The sequence below is a fragment of the Peromyscus leucopus genome, chromosome 1 (genome assembly GCF_004664715.2).
Source record: "Peromyscus leucopus breed LL Stock chromosome 1, UCI_PerLeu_2.1, whole genome shotgun sequence".
Classification (NCBI taxonomy): Eukaryota; Metazoa; Chordata; class Mammalia; order Rodentia; family Cricetidae; genus Peromyscus; species Peromyscus leucopus.
The window spans coordinates 90820395-90841682 of NC_051063.1; the positions used below are offsets into that span (position 1 = coordinate 90820395).

General features: G+C 40.1%; 2 protein-coding genes across 2 annotated transcripts in view; both read left to right on the forward strand.

Moving 5' to 3' along the window:
- The first annotated feature begins 2618 nt into the window (after positions 1–2618).
- Positions 2619–15096, forward strand: Psma1 (proteasome 20S subunit alpha 1). The gene is made up of 10 exons (XM_028875883.2): positions 2619–2742; positions 3877–3921; positions 4387–4488; positions 4601–4704; positions 6075–6163; positions 6795–6865; positions 7453–7582; positions 10174–10253; positions 12926–13036; positions 14747–15096. The coding sequence occupies exons 1-10, from the start codon at positions 2740–2742 to the stop codon at positions 14801–14803; spliced, it is 792 nt and encodes a 263-aa protein (XP_028731716.1). The 5' UTR covers positions 2619–2739; the 3' UTR covers positions 14804–15096.
- Positions 15097–20252: 5156 nt separating this feature from the next.
- Positions 20253–21288, forward strand: part of Copb1 (COPI coat complex subunit beta 1) — a 42428-nt gene continuing 41392 nt past the window's right edge. Inside the window, exons 1-2 of the mRNA XM_037211333.1 lie at positions 20253–20377; positions 20955–21103. Of these exons, the coding sequence (XP_037067228.1) occupies positions 21013–21103 (91 nt within the window). The 5' untranslated portion in view covers positions 20253–20377; positions 20955–21012. The remainder of the gene's footprint in view (positions 20378–20954; positions 21104–21288) is intronic.

Below are 21288 nucleotides of genomic sequence, written 5' to 3' on the forward strand. Positions count from 1 at the left end.
ACATGTCTTTAATGATATATTTTTTTTCAGCATCATTAACCAAATCCTCAAAAACAGGCATAGAAGAACTATAACATGTGCTTTAGGACCTTGAGGAGAGAAACAGAGACAGAAAGAGGGAGAACCAAAACTACATGCCTTTTCTCTTGGTCTATAAATGGAGCTTTGTGAATAAAGAAAAATATCGTATTATTTGCTATGAAGGTAAAAATCAAAAGGACATTTGCTGAGAAGATAAATATCAAAAGAGCATTTCTCTGAATGATAGGTCTATTACTTTTCATTCATTTAATCAAGATTTAGTGAACACCATATAATATCCCAGGCTTTGTTCCAGATACTATGAATGCTCAGTAAAAATCTTAAAAGTTGGCCAGTTGCTTTTAATCCTAACACTCTGGAGGTAGAGGCAACTGGATTTGAGTTAGAGGCCAGCCTGGTCCACATAGCAAGTTCCAGGACAGCCAGGGCTAAATGATAAGGTCTTGTCTCAAAAGAAAATTTTAAGTTAAAACTTCCTATCCTAGCTAGGCATAGTGGTGCACACCTTTGATCCCAGCACTTGGGAAGCAGAGGCAGGTGGATTTCTGATTCTAAGCCAGCCTGATACACAGAGTGAGTTTCAGGCCAGACAGGAGCTACAAACAAAAAATAAAAAACAAAAAACAAAATTCCTAAATTTTATGAATTTCAAATTCAAAAACTTGAATGTTTATATGGTTTCCTGTTATACATTTACAATAAACACATATGCGCACACACACACACACACACACACACACACACACACACACACACACACCAGTTTTTATGTGTGCTACTGTCAGAAGGTTTTTCTTTTCGTTGTATCCAGAAAGATCTTTCTTTAGTAGGAACACAGTGGCACTACCATGACTACAAGTTAATGGGAAACAATGCAAGCAAAGGGAAGGGTGAATCATTAAAGTAACAACTTCAGCCAAGACACACAGGAAAAGATTTTCTCTAGTAAATAAAAGACAAAGTAAACTCATATTAGAGGCTTTTATCTTTTTCTGCTCATCAACTTGATAACATAAAAGGAATAAACAATATCCAGTGCTGGTGAAGGTATATACAAAGTGGCCTGTCAGGCACCACAGAGTACAAATTGATATTAAACCTTATAATTAACATATTTATTATAGTTGTAGACATGTCTTCCCTTTGACCTCACGAGGTTTTTTTTGTTTTGTTTTGTTTTTTTTTTTGGTTTTTCGAGACAGGGTTTCTCTGTGTAGCTTTGCGCCTTTCCTGGAACTCGCTTTGGAGACCAGGCTGGCCTCGAACTCACAGAGATCCGCCTGCCTCTGCCTCCAGAGTGCTGGGATTAAAGGCGTGCGCCACCACCGCCCGTCTCTCAAGTTTTATAAATTTATCAAGTACACAAAAGGTTTTCATGTATAATAGTCATTGTACTACTTTCATAAGAGCAAAGTCTTGAAAATAACCTAATAGCTCCAATAACAAATTATTATATTTCCATATACTAGACCTCCATAAACTACTAAGAATAATATAGGTCATTACTTATAGGCATAATAAGTTGACAACCAACTCCTTCAAGTTATCTTGACTTTCACATAAGTGTATGCAGGAACACACACACACACACACACACACACACACATAAAACAGACACATAAAACAAATAAATGTAAAAACATATATATATATATATATGTATATACATTAAAATATTTAGAATGTGATACTAATTGCTCTGAACACGAATATTTCAGTGATGTGTTGCTCCGCCTTCAAAGCTCCGATCTTTAAGGACCCCTAACTGACTCTGGGTCCTCCTTTCTTCAACAGAATAAGCAGTATGTAGATGTTAGGTAGGCAGAGAGCGCAGAGCTGTCTTGATTTTGAGGACAATCAAAAGATGCTCTGTAAAAATTCGTAAGGAAACTCGCACCCTCCCCCTAGTGGCCTAATGTACCAGGCACGGCATTTAGTTGTGGACAGCGAATTATCAAATATCAGAACAGAACCCTGGTGAAGTTCAAAGTCCGACACTAGCAAGTAATGATCATAAAATGAGCGATATGACCATGGAACCATGAAGGACGGGCTCTCCAAGTCCTCAAGATACTCAAGGCCAGAAATATGAACACAAACACATATACACCTCACACACACCACATACACACACCACACACGCAAACGTCAGAAACACACACACCAGAAACACGAACACACACACACACACACACACACACACACACACACACACACACACACACACACACATACACACGGCCTCTTCTGCAGCCTCTTTCTGTCAGGCAACTCCCCAAGCCTCTGTGGACTGTGACTGCGATGATATGCGGCATGGCCGCATCACCCCGAACTGGGCGGCGGTGTTCTGCAGGAGGATGGAGAGTTGGCGGGAATCTGCAATCCTGGCCAAAAAAAAAAAAAAAATGCAAGGAAAATCCGTGCATGACGTGTAGCCACGCCCCGGCTCTCTCTGCGCATAGGCAGTAGCGCCCCAGAGTTTCCCGCCAATCCCAGTTCCTCCATCGCCCCAGACCCCGCCCACCCAGAGCTGGAAGGCGGGGAGGCGTTAAACGCCGATCCGTGGCTCTGGGATAGACTGTGCTACCTGCGCTGCGGCCGTCAAAACTCCGCAGGCTTCCCTGAAGATCACCGAGCCGTAGTTGGGTCCGTGCTCCTGGGTCTCCTGCTGTGTCTGAGTGTCGCCGCGCCAGAGCTATGGTGTGTTGAGCCCCGGGTCCTCGGAGGGTTTGGGGTTGAGGTCCGCTGACGCGGTCGGGGATCGGCCTCTGTTCCCCTTGGCGCGGCGCAGGGCGGTGGGAGAGGGAGCTTAGCTGACGAACGGGCCCCGGCAGTGATTCAGCATCTGCGGCCTGGCCGGCGAGGAGCGGTCGGTAGCTGGGGCGGCCTTTCGCGCGGCTTCTCCACTTTACATGGGGTCCAGGCGCTTCTTTCTCGACCAGCTAGCCACCCTCGCCCCTCAGTTTACTTCAGTGACGGATTCCAGGTGGCCCTGTGGTCCCTCGTGACTGCATTGGAGGAAGAGGATGGGAGTCCAGTTGGCCTTCCCGCACCGCCGGCGCAGACCTGAGCCCGCAGTCAGGTCCTTAGACCATGCCCATCTTCTTCATGGGTCCATTTGACTTTATCCGACTTCTTAGAGTGCTATGGGAAGAAGCTCCATTCAGTCACTTTATTTTGTCACCTAGTTACAAATGAGAAGGGAAGTGATGGAATCAGGTTCACAACGTAAGGGCCCTGAACTACTTCTGTCGCTCCTGCCATAGGAACTCTTGATCTTCTCATTCTCACGAATATTCTCCCAAGTGCACACGCACTTGCTCTAGTAATGGCGTTATAACTGTAGTGGTTCTGCCACTGTAGCTATTTGTGCCCACCTCTTTACTGGGGATTTGTGTATATGTTAATTCATTCAGTGACAAGGTACAAGAAGAGAGCAAAGTTTAAACCAGACATAACTTTAATCATAATGTAAACTGAGTCAATTTCAAGGCCTTTGGCAAATTATTTGAACCCTGTATAAGAGAATGGTGTAAGCAGAAAGAAAGAGAAGTAGATGTGTACATACATACTTTAGCAATTGACTGCCCAAGGGGAGTGCTGTGGAGAGTGGCAGAGTAGGAAGTTAGGAAGACCCGGGTCCACTCATCCCAACAGCCCAAGGTTAAGGTAGAATTGACCTGCAAACTGAGTGCTGTAATAATGTTTCAGGAAAGTTGCCCTAGCAGAAAGTCTTTAACGGTTGAACAGAAACACATGCAGGCACAAGTCTTAAAGGTTAAAATTTGAGGTTTGTAATGTTCTCATATTAATCTGTCTTTCTTCCACTTTCAGTTTCGCAACCAGTATGACAATGATGTCACTGTTTGGAGCCCTCAGGTAAAATGTTTTATGCCATGTCTATGAAGTGGCTTTTCATGACTGCAATAGGTTCAGAAACTTGTGAGATTGTGAACTGGGCTTGGTAGTGCATACCTTATTGGTCAGGATGCTGAAGCCAGAGGATCATGGAGTTGGAGGCCAGTTTGAGCAGCTTAGTAGAACCTTATCTTTAAAAGACAATGAAATTATAGGCTGAACTTAGAATTAAAATTAGTCGGGTAGTAGAGGCACGCACCTTTAATCTCCACACTCGAGAGGCAGAGATGGGGATCTCTGTGAGCTGGAGGCCAGCCTTGTCTATTATGGGTGTACCAGGATAGTCGGGGCAGGGGGGGGAATTAGTTTATTGGTTTTAAAAATGAAATTTAATTATGCTCACCTGAGATCTGGAAACTTTAATTTTTAATTTGTAAATTGATCTTCTAAAGTTACTATAAGATGTGCTTTTCTTTTTGTTTTTAGGGCCGGATTCATCAAATTGAATATGCAATGGAAGCTGTTAAACAAGGTTCAGCCACAGTTGGTCTAAAGTCAAAAACACATGCAGTGTTGGTTGCATTGAAGGTAAGTGAAATGATAATTCCTCCTTTGGGAAACAGAACTATTAGATGTAAGTTTCACTGATAAATAATAAAGGTATAAACTAAAATATCTATCATACTGTGTCTCTATTTAGAGGGCACAGTCAGAACTTGCAGCTCACCAGAAGAAAATTCTCCATGTTGACAACCATATTGGTATCTCAATTGCGGGTCTGACTGCTGATGCTAGACTGTTATGGTATGTATGACCATGAAAAATTAAGTATCTCTTTTGATTCATAAAGGTGTATTTTTCTAGAAAATACCCCAATAAGATATTTTAGGAAGTTGTCTCCCAGAATATTAACAATTTTTAACTATGTATTTTATTTATATGGGTGTTTAGTCTGCATGTATGTTTGTGTACCAATGCGTGCCCAGTTCCCTCAGAAACCAGAAGAGGACATTAGATTCCCCTGGTATTAGAGTATAGAAGTTGTAAGCTGCCATGTGGATACTGGGAATTGAATCTGGGTCCTCTGAAATAGTAGCTGAGTTATCTCTCCAGCCCCTAGAATATTATAAATTATAATATTTGAGTGTGTTACTAAGTATTCCCATTTCCTAATTCTCATAGTGGTGTTAAACATCCTAATGGTTTTGAAAAGTCCCTGGATGAGATAGTTGGTGACATGTATATTGTTTCAAGCCCTGTATGCATAAGAGCTGGACACTCCTCTATGTCAATATTTATTATACATTTGTTTTCAAAAAGCTCAGTAGTATATAATACAGGTATAGAAAGGTGACTCAGTTATAGATTTTGTCTTTAGAGAACTTAAAACCTATTTTATTATAACACTAGGTGTGAAATAGAGAGTAATAGGCAAGTTCTTTGACTATCCCAAGGAAATAGATATTTCTTGTTGAGAAATAGCACATAAATGAAATGATAGGACTTTGAGATCATACCAATTAAATTCTCACTTCATAACTTAATATCTGAGATTGAGCTAGTTAACTTAAATAATCTTTCCCAATAAGTCTCCTGACATGTAAAACACTTAACACAGTACTTTCAGAAAGAGTGGAGAGAACTGAAAGTAGCCAAAGCTAATCTCTTCAGTTCATCAGGGTTTGATTAGGAAAGAATGTGAGAGTAAAGACCATATTACCATTGGTTTTTCAAATTAATCAGCCAGTCTCTTAAGTTAGTAGTAGAATGACACTACATGTGTTTCTGCTCTCAAAATAGGAAGTCTGGTATGTGGTCAAACATGCTACTTAACTCAGTATCTAAACTATTACCAGACCAACATTCAGTTAGTATGAAAACTACTAGAACCTGGTTTTAGAATTCTTGCCTTCACTTTCCAAATGGTCGATTATAGGGATGAGCTGCCCTGCCTCACTTGGTCATTTATTTTTAAATCTTCATGTAGCCCCTTGCACACATGTGCATACTCAAAGGAATCTTTTTGGCCATATCTCATCTTTCTGATTTTTATGTATGTACCCCATGAAAATGTTTTCAGGAAAGCAAAATGGAATCAAACTGCCTTGTTTAAATGTTTAGATTGTATTTATTCTCTGTAATATGAACTAGTTTTTGTTTGTTTTCTTTCTTAGTAATTTTATGCGCCAGGAGTGTTTGGATTCCAGATTTGTATTTGACAGACCACTTCCAGTATCTCGCCTTGTGTCTCTGATTGGAAGCAGTATCCTTTATGTTGGCATTTATAAATGTAAACCTTAAAGAGTTTGGGTACTCAGTATTTGTCTTAGTTATTGGAATGTGATAGCATGAAACATAAATCAGATTGTAAATTGTAAAGGTTTGAGGAACTGGATTACTCTTTCACTAGCCTTCATAAATAGCTGATGGTTCCCAAACACAACAGACCAATTTTAGGGAACTATTCAATTATAATTTTAGAGAGTGAAATTTATTAATGGTTCTAGTTATTACCAGAGTTCTGGCCCTTTATATCCAAAACGAATCCCTATATAGGAAGAGATCATTTTGTGGTGTTCATGCTTGGCTTTGGTGGAAATTCAAACTTTATATATATTAGGCCAAAGGAATGCTATTCTATTACTTACTTTTAAAAGATTGTGGAACAATTAAGAGGCTAGAAGTCTCCATGAAGAGGTGGTGCAAGCACTCGGGAGGCAGAGGCAGGCAGATCTCTGTGAGTTCAAGGCCAGCCTAGTCTACAGAGTGAATTCTAGGACAGCCAATAGCTACATATGGAGACCCTGTTTCAGGAAAAAAAAAAAAAAACAAAGAAGCAGCTGAAAGTCTTTAATTTATTACAATGTTGAAACCAACTCCTTAACTAGTTTCAGAGACCCAGATCCCAACACAGCGGTATGGCCGGAGACCATATGGTGTTGGGCTGCTTATTGCTGGTTATGATGTAAGTTCCTAGAGCATTGTTCGTGTATTAGTTACTTTGTGTTTTTGTGACAAAATGCCTGACATAAACAACCCAAGGAAGAGACAAAGTTTGTCATAGAAGAGCTTGAGGTAGCCAGTCACACTGCATTCCAGTTAGAATGCAGGAAGAGATGAATGCTGGTATTCAGCTTATTTCCTCTTGTAGTTAAGGCCAGGACAAAGCCCATGAAATGGTGTTAGTCACTGTCAGAGTGAGTTTTCCCCTTTCATTTAAACCTGTCTGGCTCTGGGCATGGTGGAACAGGCCTTTAATATCAACGATATGGAGAAAGGCGAGCAGATCTCTGAGTTCGTGCCAGCCTGGTCTACAGAATGATTTCCAGAACAGCCAGGGCTACACAGATAAACTCTGTCTTGAGAAAGCAACAACAACAAAAAAACCTATCTAGAAATGCCTTCACACACAAACTTAGAGATGTGTCTCCTAGGTGATTTAAATCCAGTCAGATTGACAGTGATTAACCATCCTAGTTATCACTATTATATCCTAACAATGTTTAAAGCCTAGAAACTTTGAAGTTTCATAGTATGTTTTTTTGTTTACAGGACATGGGCCCTCACATTTTCCAAACCTGTCCATCTGCTAACTATTTTGACTGCAGAGCTATGTCTATTGGAGCCCGTTCTCAGTCAGCCCGGACTTACCTGGAGAGACATATGTCTGAATTTATGGAGTGTAAGTGTAGTTTGGCTTACTTTACTTTGTTTTGCCTCTTCTAGGCTTTATATAATTAGTAAATCTATCCTAAATGAGGAAAACCATTAGTCTTTAGCTTTTAAAAGTCCTAAGTTCATAAAGTGCCTGTTTATGTAACACATACTAACTTGTACTTCTAGCTATATGAAAACTTTATCAAACTATAAATGTGTCAAGCCAGGCACTCATGCCTTTAATCCTAGCACTTGGGAGGCAGGCGCAGGTGGATGTTTACAAAGCACGGTCCAGAAAAGCCAGGGCTACACAGAGAAACCCTGTCTTGGAAAAACAAGCAAACAAACAAACAGTGTGGGTGTGTCTCCAGCCTTGTTGAAAATTCTTCATTCATTTGGTCTGAAATAGGTTCCAGCCAAAGCTGAAAACCATTACACTAGTTGTTATTTGCAAATTCTGTGTACAACTTCTGGTCTGTAAGTCTGTTTCTACTTTAGGCCACTTAGCATTTCTGCTTTAAGTGGCCCATAAATAAGTAAAAGTCAGTATAGCTGTGGGAAAAGGGTGAAGGGTGTAAGATGATGAGCTGGTTTTCAAGTGTTTGCTTTGTACTAGAAGAAGGGTTAATATCAAGACTTTAAAGATTTCTCTTGGTTGTCTTTTAAGACAACCTGTCCTGTGGCAATATAGTATTCTTTGAAGGAAATATCTGAGGCTCAGTGGATATAGGAGTTAGAATTGGACTGGGAGTTCCCAAGATGACCCACACATTGGGAGATTTTGGAGCACTAAGACTCAGCATGTAGTCATACCCTAAGTAAGATTTAGAGCAGTATAAGGGCACAAAGCTTGATCACAGAAGGAAAAGATGAGTCGGAAACCTGAAGGATTCCTTAGGGAGTGTCATAGCAGTTGTGTGATGCTTCTGTCCACGGAGCTTTAAGGATTGTTTAAGTCTGTAGAGCATTGGTACTTCCACTATTGTACAGATGACACTGATTTATGATGGCTCAGCTCAGGATAGTTTGAATTTATGACGTACAAAAACAACATGCACTCAGTAGGAAGTGAACTCCTGAATTTGAATTTTGATCTCATCATGAGTTAGTCACATATGGTAAGACCCTCTATCATGATGCAGGGAGGCAGCATGGTCTCGACCAGCTACACAGTCATATGTTGCTAAGCTCTAACATTTGGTAGGCAAAGTGGGTTGAATGCACATTTTACTTAACATTTGCTATTTACTGTGAGAAGCCCCATTGTAAGTTAGGCAACATCTATACAAGTCTTTGAGGCCTAGACATGGGATTTTGTTACATTTACTTAAGTCTTTCAATGGTATTTTGTAATTTTCAGTTTTTGTCTTGTGTTTTCTTTGTTTAATTCATTCACATTTTATTCTTTTCATTATGTTTTAAACAAGAGTCTCTCAATATCATTTGCAGATTGCCCATTGTAAAAATCTGATAATTGTATATTGATCTCATGTCTTCCAACCTTAAGAACCCTTCGTTAATTCCAGTCTTTTTTCCAGGGGAATCCTTAGATCTGAGATCATGCCACTAGATCACGTCATTAGCAGTAGAGGTGGTTTTACTTCCCAAGTCCCAGCCTTGATGTGTATTGTTTCTTTCTTGCTTCCCACACCAGTGCATTTTGTGTCTCATCAAATGCCTTGTCTATAACTGGTAAAAAGAAGTGCCGAAAGCATATGTCCTTGTTTTACCCCTGATCCTGAAGGGGTATAATTCAGTTATTCTCTTAAATATGATGTTAGCTGTGAGATTTTATAGATGGAAGTTTCCTTCAAATACTAGTTGAATGAATGTTTTTATTAGGTAGGAGTTTATCCCATGCATGTTACATCTAATTGAAATGGTCATACATATTTTTTCTCTTAGTCTATTAAGTCCGTATTGTGTTACATTGATTGACCTTTCAAATGTTAACCATCTTTACATTCTTGAGAAAAACCACACTTGGTTATTATGTGTAATCTTTTCTCTATGTTGTTGGTTTCTGGTGGTGGTAGAAATGGTAATAATGGTTTTGGGTTTTTTTTTTGTTTTGTTTTGTTTTTTTCTTTTTTGTTTTGAGATGAGATCACACTGTGTAGTTAGGGCTGACCTGGAAATACCTATGTAGCCCAAGCTACTCCTAATCTCCACCCCTGCCCCCATACCCTCCAAGTGCTAAGGTAATAGATATGAGCCACTTATTTTAGTGTCTTTATTGATAGGGGAGATTGGTCTGTAGTTTTCTGTGATGGTTTTAGTGTCAGGTAATATGACCCCATAGGATGAGTTAAAGGCTCTTGAATGAATATAAGAGCCAACATTCTATAAAACATTCTACAAAACTAGAATGGCATTTGTGAATTGGGACTTTTAGTTAACCTAGTAAAAGAACATCATATTTATTAATAAAAGACATCAAATAGTGATTGATGTTGGTTGATATTAGATTAGATTATACAGCTAACATTAAACTATTGGCTATTTTATTCTGTGCAGTATCACTCAAACCACAGTTTCAGGCTATAGACTTGATAATTAAAAGAAGCCTTATATGATAGTGAAACTAAGAAATTATTTTTAATTTATTGCATACAGGCAATATGGATGAGCTGGTTAAGCATGGTCTGCGTGCCTTAAGAGAAACACTCCCTGCAGAGCAGGACCTGACCACAAAGGTAACTCATAGTTCCAATTGTAGTTATTAACAGTGTAGTTTAATCCTCAATCACAAGTAATGAGATAGCATTGCTTAAGTTATTTTAATTGGGCTGCCTTAGGTCATTTTTCCTTTCTATTCACAAAAAGATCTGGTTTTGAAATGTCATGTTTTAAATTGGGGTGGGAGTTTATGTAGCAATAAAATCAGTAAATGTGAATGTTCTTCAGTTTTGTTTTGTTTCGGAAAGTAGTTAGTCATACCTTTGTCTTTGGTTTGTTGTTACTTTTGTTTTGTTTGTTTTAGAAAAGTATAGTATAACCTAGGCTAGCCTCCAACCTGCTCTGTAATTGAGGATGACCTTGACCTCCTGATCCTCCTGCTTTCACCTCAGGTGCTAGAGTGGCAAGCCTGCACCACCAGGCCCTTTCTGTGTTTTTAACAGTGTTAACAGATATATTGAGCACTTGCTGTATTCAGACATTCTCCAGGTGTTGAGAGTATAATTCAACAAGTATCTTGGCCTTCATTAGAGTCTAATGGGAGGGTAAATAATATATACATAAATAAGTGACCTGCTATATCAGAAGGTGACAAGTGCTGAAGGAATAACAACACAATAGAAAGAGCCTATTGAGTGTTGGTCATTAGTGAGTGGATGTAATTTAAAACAGTGATCAAGGATGACCACCAATGAAGTGAAATTTGCAGAAAAGACCTAAAGAAGGTAAGTGAGCCATACTGGTGTCTGGAGTAAGATTATTCCAGCAAACACATGTGCAAAAATCATGAGGCCAAATTTTCCCAGTGTTTAAAGAAGGAAGTCAGTAGACTTGGAGCCAGTGAACAAGATGAAAATGAGAAGGCAAGAAATCAGAAATGATATATATGTTTTTATATACACACACACACACACACACACACACACACACACACACACATATACACACATACATACATACATACATACATACATACAGGAACAGTGATAGAGAAGTGATTCGGTGTTAGATATTGGGGAATTAGAATTTGCTCACAAGTTTGTTAGGATTGGAGCATGATGCTTTTAAGGTTTTTGACGTGATAAACTGGAAGAAAGAGTTATCATTTTACTGAGGTGGTTATGAGAGTGGAAGGAACAGGTTTAGGGACAGACATTATAGAAAAAGGTAAGTCAGTTTAAGATGTATAAAATTCAAAATGCCTGTCTGTCTAATTGATAGACAAGAAGCAGTTTTCAGTACCCACTAGACTTCTGTGGAGAGTGGTCCAGGTTAGAGTTAAAAATGTTGGAGTCTTTACATAGAAATGACATTTAAAGAGTAGAATAGGTATGGTTTCTAAAGATAATAGATAATCACTTTGAGGATTAGGCCAAAAACACTCTAACCTTTAAGAGATTGGGAGATTAGTAGGTGTTAGCAAGAGACTCAGAAAGACAACCTGAGACAGAGGAAAACCTGGAAAATGAGACAGCCTTGAAAGCAAGTGAAGGGACTTGGAGAAGAAACCTGCTAAGAAACCAAGAAGGTACAAATTGAAAACTACCCACTGCATTAACAGTGGTAGCCCAAGGACTTGACAAGCAATTCTAGTTGACTGGGGAAGGAAGGCCTTGAGAAGAATGGACTCTAGAGAAGAGGAGTTGAGAGATCTCTTTGGAGGAGATAAGTTTTTTTCCATTGATTATTCCAGACAAATATGGAGTACTGCCTGGGCAAAGAGGTAGTAAATATTTTTCACTGTTTAAGATTTTTAAGATGGAAGAAATTACATCACGTTTGGTGTATGATTATAGTAATAATTCTGTGTAAAACGAAATAGTTATTATATAGGAAAGATATGAGGAAACTGGCCAGAGCTGTGTCAGAGCTGTGTCTTTTATCAACACAGATGTGGAAAGATTGGCTATCAAGAAAAAATAAGTATTTATTCATAGTAATGGAAAGAAAGAAAATTTGTCTGTCTCCCAGTTGCTTTTGTTTTCTCAATGAAATGGAAAAACAGGTTTCCAGCTGAAGGATGGAGAATGTTAAGAGAAGGGGAGATTGGGGTTAGGGTGTGGTTCAGGGGTAAAGTACTTGCTCCTGACAAGCAGTCCTCAGCACTGGGGGAGGGAGAGGGGTTGTGGATGATCTAAGAACTAAGTTGTGTGATCATAAAAGAGCAGGGAAGGTATACTTGGGTGTAATACTTTTAAGTGTGATAGCATTGTAAAGCTATTTGTTAGTTATTGGGTAATTGTTATTTAGTATCTATTTCAGTGGTTCACAGCCCATGAGCCATGACCCCCTTCGGGGGTCATACAACCTTTTCACAGGGGTTGCATATCAGATATTTACATTCTCATCCATCACAGTAGCAAAATTAGTTACAAAGTAGCAACAAAATAATTTTGTGGTTGGGCATCACCAGAGCATGAGGAACTGTATTAAAGTACCATAGTGTTGGGAAGGTAGAGAACACTGCTCTAGGTGAAGACTTTGTTTCTAGATAATGTGGACCTTTGAGGCTACTCATGATAACCAAAAGTGAATATTGAATCTGTAATTGAAAAGAGCCATAGTTTCCTGACTCTTTTACACCTGCATACAGTTTTTCAAACTTTGAATTTAAATGCTGTGTTAGTTTTTTCTACTTTTTTTGCCCAGCATTTTATCATACACATTAATTTTCCCTTTCCACCCTCAGAATGTTTCCATTGGAATTGTTGGTAAAGACTTGGAGTTTACAATCTATGATGATGATGATGTGTCGCCATTCCTGGACGGTCTTGAAGAAAGACCACAGAGAAAAGCACAGGTATGTTACCAGTCAGCTTTACTGTAAGCTGCTGTTCCTATCACAGCCATGTAAATTCCCTACTTTTGTTTTTAATTGTTAAGATAGATTCATAATTGAAATAACAAAGAGAAAACTGAGTCAAGTTAAATATTGAAGGGGCAATGATCTCCATAAACACAAAAAGAGATAAGAGTTTGGTTTTCTATTGTAACATAATTAAGGTGACCCCAAAATTTTCAGGGTTAGACCACATTTCTCAGAGTTCTGTTATGTATGGACCAAGGCATAACTAGATGGCTCTGCTGCTCTCGTTTGGGCTCTCACAAATGCCGCAGTCTGATTGAAGAAGGGGCAGAGCATCCAAGATGACTTCATTCTTCACTGGCTTTCTAGGTATCTCACTCAGAGTCAGCTAGAAGGCTGTAGACTACTAGAATGACTAGGCTTCTGTCTATGTATTCTCAGGGCCCCTCTGACAGAGTGGTAGGCAGAGCTTGGAAAAGCTCAAAAGTGAAGGTTGCCAGCCATTCTAAAGGCTAGAACTCAGGACTGATACAACTTCACTTTAGCACATTCTTTAGGTTAAAGTGAGAGACAGGGCTAGCCTATATTCTTCTGAGAAAGGTCTGGAAAAGAATACTTGTTGGGAGCTAGCTTTGGACATTTAAGTTGGCTCTCCATAAGTGGTGACCAAAAACATTAAGAAATACTGATTTAAAAACTGAAAATAGGGGCTGGAGAGATGGCTCAACAGTTAAGAGCATTGACTGCCCTTCCAGAGGACCCCAGTTCAATTCCCAGCACCCACATGACAGCTAACAACTGTCTGTAACTCCAAATCTGACCCCTTCACACAGACATACATGCAGGCAAAACACCACACACACACACACACACACACATATATATTTAAATTAATTAAATTAAATTAATATTTAAATAAATAGATTATTTAAAAACTGAAAATAAAGTTAGTCTAGGGTTATAAATTTTTCCTGAGAATATGCATTTGATTTTTTTCCCCTTCAAACTTATCTTCCTACCAAAGCCTCTAAGCTTGTAGGATAACAGGCATGCACTCCACACACTGCTCACATTTGCTATTAATGGAGGTGGATTTCATGGCTGTGAAATATAAAAAGTGGTTCAGAAATTTTACCTACAGATTATAGGATCATCCTATAATCCCAACACAGTGAAACCCTCTCCAAAAAAGGAGTGGTAGTGGTAGAGTTTCTTCCAGCTTGAGTTTTTTAATTTTCCTCAACTTGGCAAATATACTATTGGTGCTGTTTGGGAGGGTAAGATCTGTATTTTAGTTGTTGTTAGTAAGAATTAGCACTGTTAGGAAGAATGCTCTAGAGTCCCATGTAGCTAGTTTGTGGGTATTGATGTTTTTTCTGAACAGAAGGAAATCTAAAAGGTGCTACTGGCTGTGTTTTAAGCATAGTAGTGTAAAATAAGAAAGTCTTAACTCTTAAGACAAATGATAAAAAGTAGAATTAATTGTGGATGATCTTTAAGTTTGAAGAACTGAAATTTTATTTTTATATATATGTATACTTTTTTAAAGCTTTATTAAAAAATTTTAACAGGATATTGTACTGAAATCAAGTGTCTGTGATATCTTTTAACCCCTTTTCTCACTAATTTCTTACATCGTACCTGTGATTTAGGAGTGTATATTAAATGTTCACTTTACATCTTTTCACTTTTTCTCTTTTAAAGCCTTCACAGGCTGCTGATGAACCTGCAGAAAAAGCTGATGAACCAATGGAACATTAAGTGATAAAGGATACAAAGATATGAGGATGCAGAGACATACACTGGTGACAATAATCTGTACTTAAAACCAACAGCTGCAGAGTATGGGGTGGTATGTTTTAGGAATCAGTCCAGATGTGAGTTTTCTCCAAGCAACTTCACAGAAACCATATAATGGGTGCATTTTCTTTGAAAGGGTCTACATAATCATTTTCTAGAAAGTATAGGTATCTATACCAATGTTTTTATATGAAGAAAATAGTGTCTTTGCAGTTTTAAAGACAACTGTGAAATAAAATTGTTTCACCTCCTGTCGTATCAAGTTTCTGTTTGTAAGTAGTTTCAACTGCAGACAGCATTACAGTGTTGTTAAGGTTGGAGGAGCGATTTCCCAGTGTAGCACCCCTTTCTAGAGAAGGTTTCTCTGTGGATGGTAACCCAGAGTTTAGACCTAAGTCCTAACCAGTGAATTTTCTCTTTAGACAAATCACTTAGTCCTGGTTTAGAGAGGCCCTTTCAAGAAATACTATAGTTAAAAGAATTTGTGGCCAAGCATTGTGGTGCATGCCTTTAGTCCCAGCACTTGGGAGGCAGAGGCAAGTGAATCTCTGTGTTTGAGGCTAGCCTGGTCTACAGAGTGAGTTCCAGGATAGCTTGAGCTGTTACATAGAGAAACCCTGTCTCCAAAAACAAAAAAGAAAACAAAAAACAATTCAGTTGCTTGGATCTCTCTAGATCTTCTTGAAGGAAGACTGGAAAGAAAACAAAACACACACACACACACACACACACACACACACACACACCCTAATAGCTTTGTTATTATCTCTGATTATTTGTGTGTAGGTAATGTCAGTCTCTGCACTGGAAATAACCTCAGAGACCTGTCATTTAAGTTTGGGAACTGGCCACAAGTACCATGTGGCAAACTACTGTGGAGTTGCATCAAGCACATACGAAACACTACAACTACAAAGTTCCTGACTTCCTGGACTTTAGTGCATGGTCTAGAGAGGGAGGCTAAAATTAATAACTTGTATTTCTTCCCCGTGCTGAGTGGATCTGTGGTTAAAAGATAAAAATCGTGTGCTTTTTTTTTTTTAAATCTGTTTCCTAAATACAAACTATTACTTGGCTAAAACTCAACTAAAGATTAAAAAGTGACAGTGTTTTACATTGAACTTAATTCTAAGGATAGTTTTAGTAGGTGGTATGGACCACATAGCAACAATTGCTGCTTAACAAAGTTCCAGCATTTTGACTGTGGATCACAATTCTCCAGCACCCTTTACTTTCACTTTTAATGATTCTCACCTTTCCTGTGGGCTTCAGTGGAGCATAAGGATGTGTAGGCGGGATTTTTCTGTCCCACCAGCCAGCTCCCAAATAACCACACAAACTTATTATAAAAGCTCAGCCAAGAGCTTAGGTTTACTATTAAACTAACTAGATACTAGCTACTAACGAGCTCTTACATCTTAAATTAACCCATATTTCTTCTCTACGCTCTACCATGTGGTGGTACCTTTTTTCAGCATGGCATGTTCATCTGCTTCCTCTGCTTCTGGCTCACAACCTCACCTTCCTTGTGCTCTCCTTTTGTCCGAAAGCCTACCCTAGGTACTGGCTACTGTGAAACCTTATAGTGTGATAACTGCCTACGCCCACACAAGTCAATACCAAGCTGCTAGAAAAATTTAGATATGTTTGATAAATAAGGTATATTTAACAATCAAGATTTATCAATTCCTAAGGTCTACTCAGATTCACAGTAATACTTGTCTAGCTTCATCTTTGCTTATGTTAAGCTTTAGCTATTTGGATAAACTAAGCCATATTTTTTAAAAAAAAAATGCAGTGTTCAATAATGGTCTGGTACCCCAAGAAAGTCCTTTTCCAAAGATCAGGCATTTAGACAAAAGCCCCTATTCCCTCACAGGCTTGAAGAAAGTTTCTGCTTGCTAAAAATGGAGACATTCTTGTCTCTGGCAAGAGAACTTGTGGCCCTTCCATATGACTGTGGTGCCTATTTAACTTGTGAAGGTCATGTTTCCTCAATCCCTGATCATAAGCCACACCCCAGCTCACATGCCCCCTTTCTCCCATTTAATCCTTGTGCAATTAGTGAGTATAAAAGTATGGCCTTTTCTTTCAGTAAAGTGGCAGCCATCACGATTCACCCTCAGATTATGTCAGTCTCCTCCTTCCCCTCACAGACTTGACTCCACACCTCATCTTTGGGACGTGAACCCTGCTAGAGCTGGACTCTGGCAAATAGGTTGGGTTTTTTGTTTTTCCCCTAGTGTGTATGCGGTTCTAGTCTAAAGACTGATTTTCAAAATTCTCCCCACTTTGGAAATAGAAAAAACAAATTCATTAAGAGCCACATGCTGTGCCAGCATGAATTACACCATTAACTCCAGCACTACAAGATACCAGGCTGGCTGCTGCTTACTGGCTGCTAGTCTGTCTCCAGGTTCAGTGAGACCCTGGCTTTGGGGAGTAAATCAGGATGACAGAGCAGAATGCTTATGCTCCTCCAGCCTTCCACTAATATGTACAGGTGTTGGACCTCCCACACAAAAGTTTTCCACTTTAGGGACCTTACAGAGTTCGTTGTGATGTCCTTTTATGTTTAGTCTGTTGCGCTCAGTTACTCCATTTAATCTGCTGAATAACTGAGCAGTTAGATTGCTAGTGTCATGTAGGTCTTCCCACTGACACAAAGATGATGTCATCTGGAATCTGAGCATCTTGAGGTGCAGTTCTGAAGAACTGGTACTGTCAAAAATAAAGAGCCGAAAAATAGATGTCAGAACTCGTGTTCTGCCGGACAGTGGTGGTGCACACCTTTAATCCCAGCACTTGGGAGGCAGAGCCAGGCAGATCTCTGTGAGTTCAAGGCCAGCCTGGGCTACAGAGCGAGATCCAGGACAGGCACCAAAACTACACAGAGAAACCCTGTCTCCAAAACAAACAAACAAACTCATGTTCTAAACTCTTAGTGTTGACCATTAAGCAGTTTGGAGCAAGTCTCTAGTCCTTAGTGTGCTCAATTGTATACTTTTATAATTCTGATACTCAAATTTTTACATTGAAATAATTTGTGATTTGGAGAACATTCAAAATGATATGACATTCTAGGGTTAAAAGTTTCGAAAATATACTTTATTAAAATTAGTGCCAGGTGGTGATGGCGCACACCATTAATCCCAGCACTCGGGAGGCAGACCCAGGCGGATCTCTGTAAGTTCAAGGCCAGCCTGGGCTACAGAGTGAGTTCCAGGACAGCCAGGACTGTTTCACAGAGAAACCCTGTCTCAGAAAACAAAAAAAAAAAAAAAAACAAAAAATTAGTGAAGTTATATAAGGTCTTGATATCTGCTCAAGAAGCTCCAAGTTTTAAAAAGCAAAACCATGCACATTACCAGTGGCAAGTTCAGGTGCAGACCTAAAATGCTATCTTGTCATACTTCTATTTTTTTTTTTTTTTTTTTTTTGGTTTTTTTTGAGACAGGGTTTCTCTGCGTAGCTTTGCGCCTTTCCTGGAGCTCACTTGGTAGCCCATGCTGGCCTCGAACTCACAGAGATCCGCCTGCCTCTGCCTCCCGAGTGCTGGGATTAAAGGCGTGCGCCACCACCGCCCGGCTCTTGTCATACTTCTAAGTTTCCTTAGTGAATCAGTCATAAAGAACCCTAAAGTTTAACATGATGCATGGACATGGTTAGACTACACCAAGATGGTCCTAAACTGCTGAGCCTTCTCATTCCTAAACCTAATCTCTATACCTTGTTTGGTGTAATTTCAAGTGAATTTGGAAAACTAATAACTGCATTCCATGTGAAAAAAATGAGTACACAAAAGGAACGTTCTTGAATGCATCTCATTCTAGAGAATTATGCTGAGTAGAAGAAAGCTAATCTTCAAGACTCCATTGTATGATTCTATTTATAGACTGGAATGGATAGATAGTTGCCAGGGTTAAGGTGGGCATATGGCTGTGACAGTGGTTGGGACAGCAGGAGGGTCTCTGGTAGGACTGTTCTCTGTCTTGACTGTCTAGAAGCAAGTACATAAATGAGAATATCTAAACTGGTCAAATCTCCATAAGGAGACAGGTCAGTTTCCTCCAAGACTTCACTATTCAGAGGAACCAGGGGAAGGAACTATAGGGCTTGCCAGAAGAATTTTATCCTACAATTACCTAGATTAAAAGCATTTAGTGACTTATTTATTTACAAGTGCTTTGTCTGCATTATGCCCTTTGTCTGCATGTATGTTGCGAGCCACCATGCAGTTGCTGGGAATTGAACTCGGGACCTCTGGAAGAACAGCTAGTGCTCTTAACCGCTGAGCAATCTCTCCAGCCCCGATTTAAAACTTTTTTTTAAAAAAACACACAGGCCAGGTGTGATGCCAAGTGCCTGTAATCCTAGCACTTGGGAGGCTGAGGCAAGAGAGCAGTAAGATGGAGAAGGTCAGGCTGGGCTTATATAGTAAAACCATCTAAAATTTAAAAAAAAAATGCCATCAGAGAGGTCACCCTTAAAGTGTTGGAAACATACAGTCCTCTGGTATATTTTGAGTCCTGGGGGAATTTTTTTTAACTTAGTGTTTCCAGAAAAGAGAAATGTCAGAATAGCTGCATTCCAGGTGATGATATACTATTTGTATTCTGTGTTCCCAAGTGAGGTGAACAGGTCAACAAAACAGGTCCATCAGACCTTGTATACACAATATGCATCCATGTGGTACACACCTGTAATTACAACTGCTCAGAAACTGAAAACCCTCTTTTCAAGACCAATTTTGGAAGACCCTGCTGAGGTTTTCAAATATTTTGTTATTAATAATTGACTAGGACATTGGCATGGGATATGGAACCACAAATGAACAAGAACTATATATCTAATCGTAGCTGTAAGTTGGAAACAAAGTAAAATCTTTTGAGACTGACTATCTCCTTTATGCATACAAACTTTTAAACTATTGGGTGCTCTGAAAGGATCGTGAAAGACAGTTCTTGAATAAAGAGTAGAATTAATAGTTGCCAGACAACTTCTGATATTCACGTAACTCCAGGTCAACTGAATAAAGCCAGATTCAGATCACCAGAGGTGTTAAGCCCTCAAGTGTATCTTCATATAACCAAGTTGCCTTATTAAAATATCTAAAATCATCGGCTTAATAATCAGTTAATTTTCCAATTTATTATAAATGAGAGTAATAAGAGAGTCCGCTGGACTTTTCTGTTGATCTTTTGTACAAGTTTTAGTTCCTGGGAACTGTTCAGTGACCACAGCGCTTAAGTCAGGGCCTACTCACCGGGAAAACTTAAATACTTGCTCACTCTGTTGCAGAAACCAACCCTGAGAAAGGGAGAGGATAGCATGTACTTACAGCGCGCAGCCGCAGGACGAAGAAAGCTTGTCCTGCCTGGGTCGCCGTACAGGATCTGCGGCTGCATCCTGGCTCGACTCCCCGCCCCCTTCCACGTCAGCCAAGGACTAGGTGGATCCGTCTAGGCAGCCGCTGGCTGGAGCTGTAGTCCACGGTTCCGCGGTTCCTTCCCGGCCGTCGCCCCTTGGAGCCAGGTAGCGGCCTGAGCCCCGAGCCACGGGTTTGCGCCAGTCGCGCGGGGTTGGCGAACCACCGGACGGGGAGACGCCGGGCGCTTGGCTAGGCCGCGGCGCCAGGCGGTGGGGGCGGGGAGCTGGGCCGCGGCCCCGGGGCTGTGGAACCGGGGTCTGCGCAGCCTGAGGCCTGGCCGTGCGTGGACGGAGGCCGGGAAGGGGCGGCTGGGGCGCACCCACGGGGGACCCGCCACGGCGGCGGAGTCCAAGGTTCTGCAGCGTCTTCGCTCGCGGGCTGCCCTCCTGGAGCAGATCCGGCTGTGTTGTGTTGGAAATCACTGCCCGGTGACGTGGTGCTCAGGGTTGTCACTGTTGTGTGGACCTCGACTCCACAGCTTTCCACACCCTGGGCCGGGGAGCGGACCAGCAGGGTCCGGTGTGGTTGTCCCTAGAGTTCATGGAAGTGGGGAAACACTCGAGATCGACATCCTCAGAAGCGACACGGAAAGAACTGAAGGCAGTATAAAGATCAGGAGTGATTTGCGAAACTTACCTTTTTTTTTTTTTTCTAATTGATACCTGTATTCATTTTTTGTAGCTTTCCTGGCTCCTTTCGTCATTTTCATCTTGTATTGTGTTGATTATAAACAGAAACCATGACAGCAGCTGAGAACGTGTGCTATACGTTAATTAACGTGCCAATGGATTCAGAACCTCCTTCTGAAATCAGCTTAAAAAACGATCTGGGTAAATAGCTTCTTAATTCAAATAAATTATTTTAATTGATAGATTAAAACATTAAAAAGTGGACAAATTAATGTTTTTATACACATGTATATTTGTATAATTAGATCTTGTCAAATATAATTGTTTCAACATTCACCATTTCTTTATGGTGAAAACATTTCGAATCCTTTCATTGAGATTTTCAA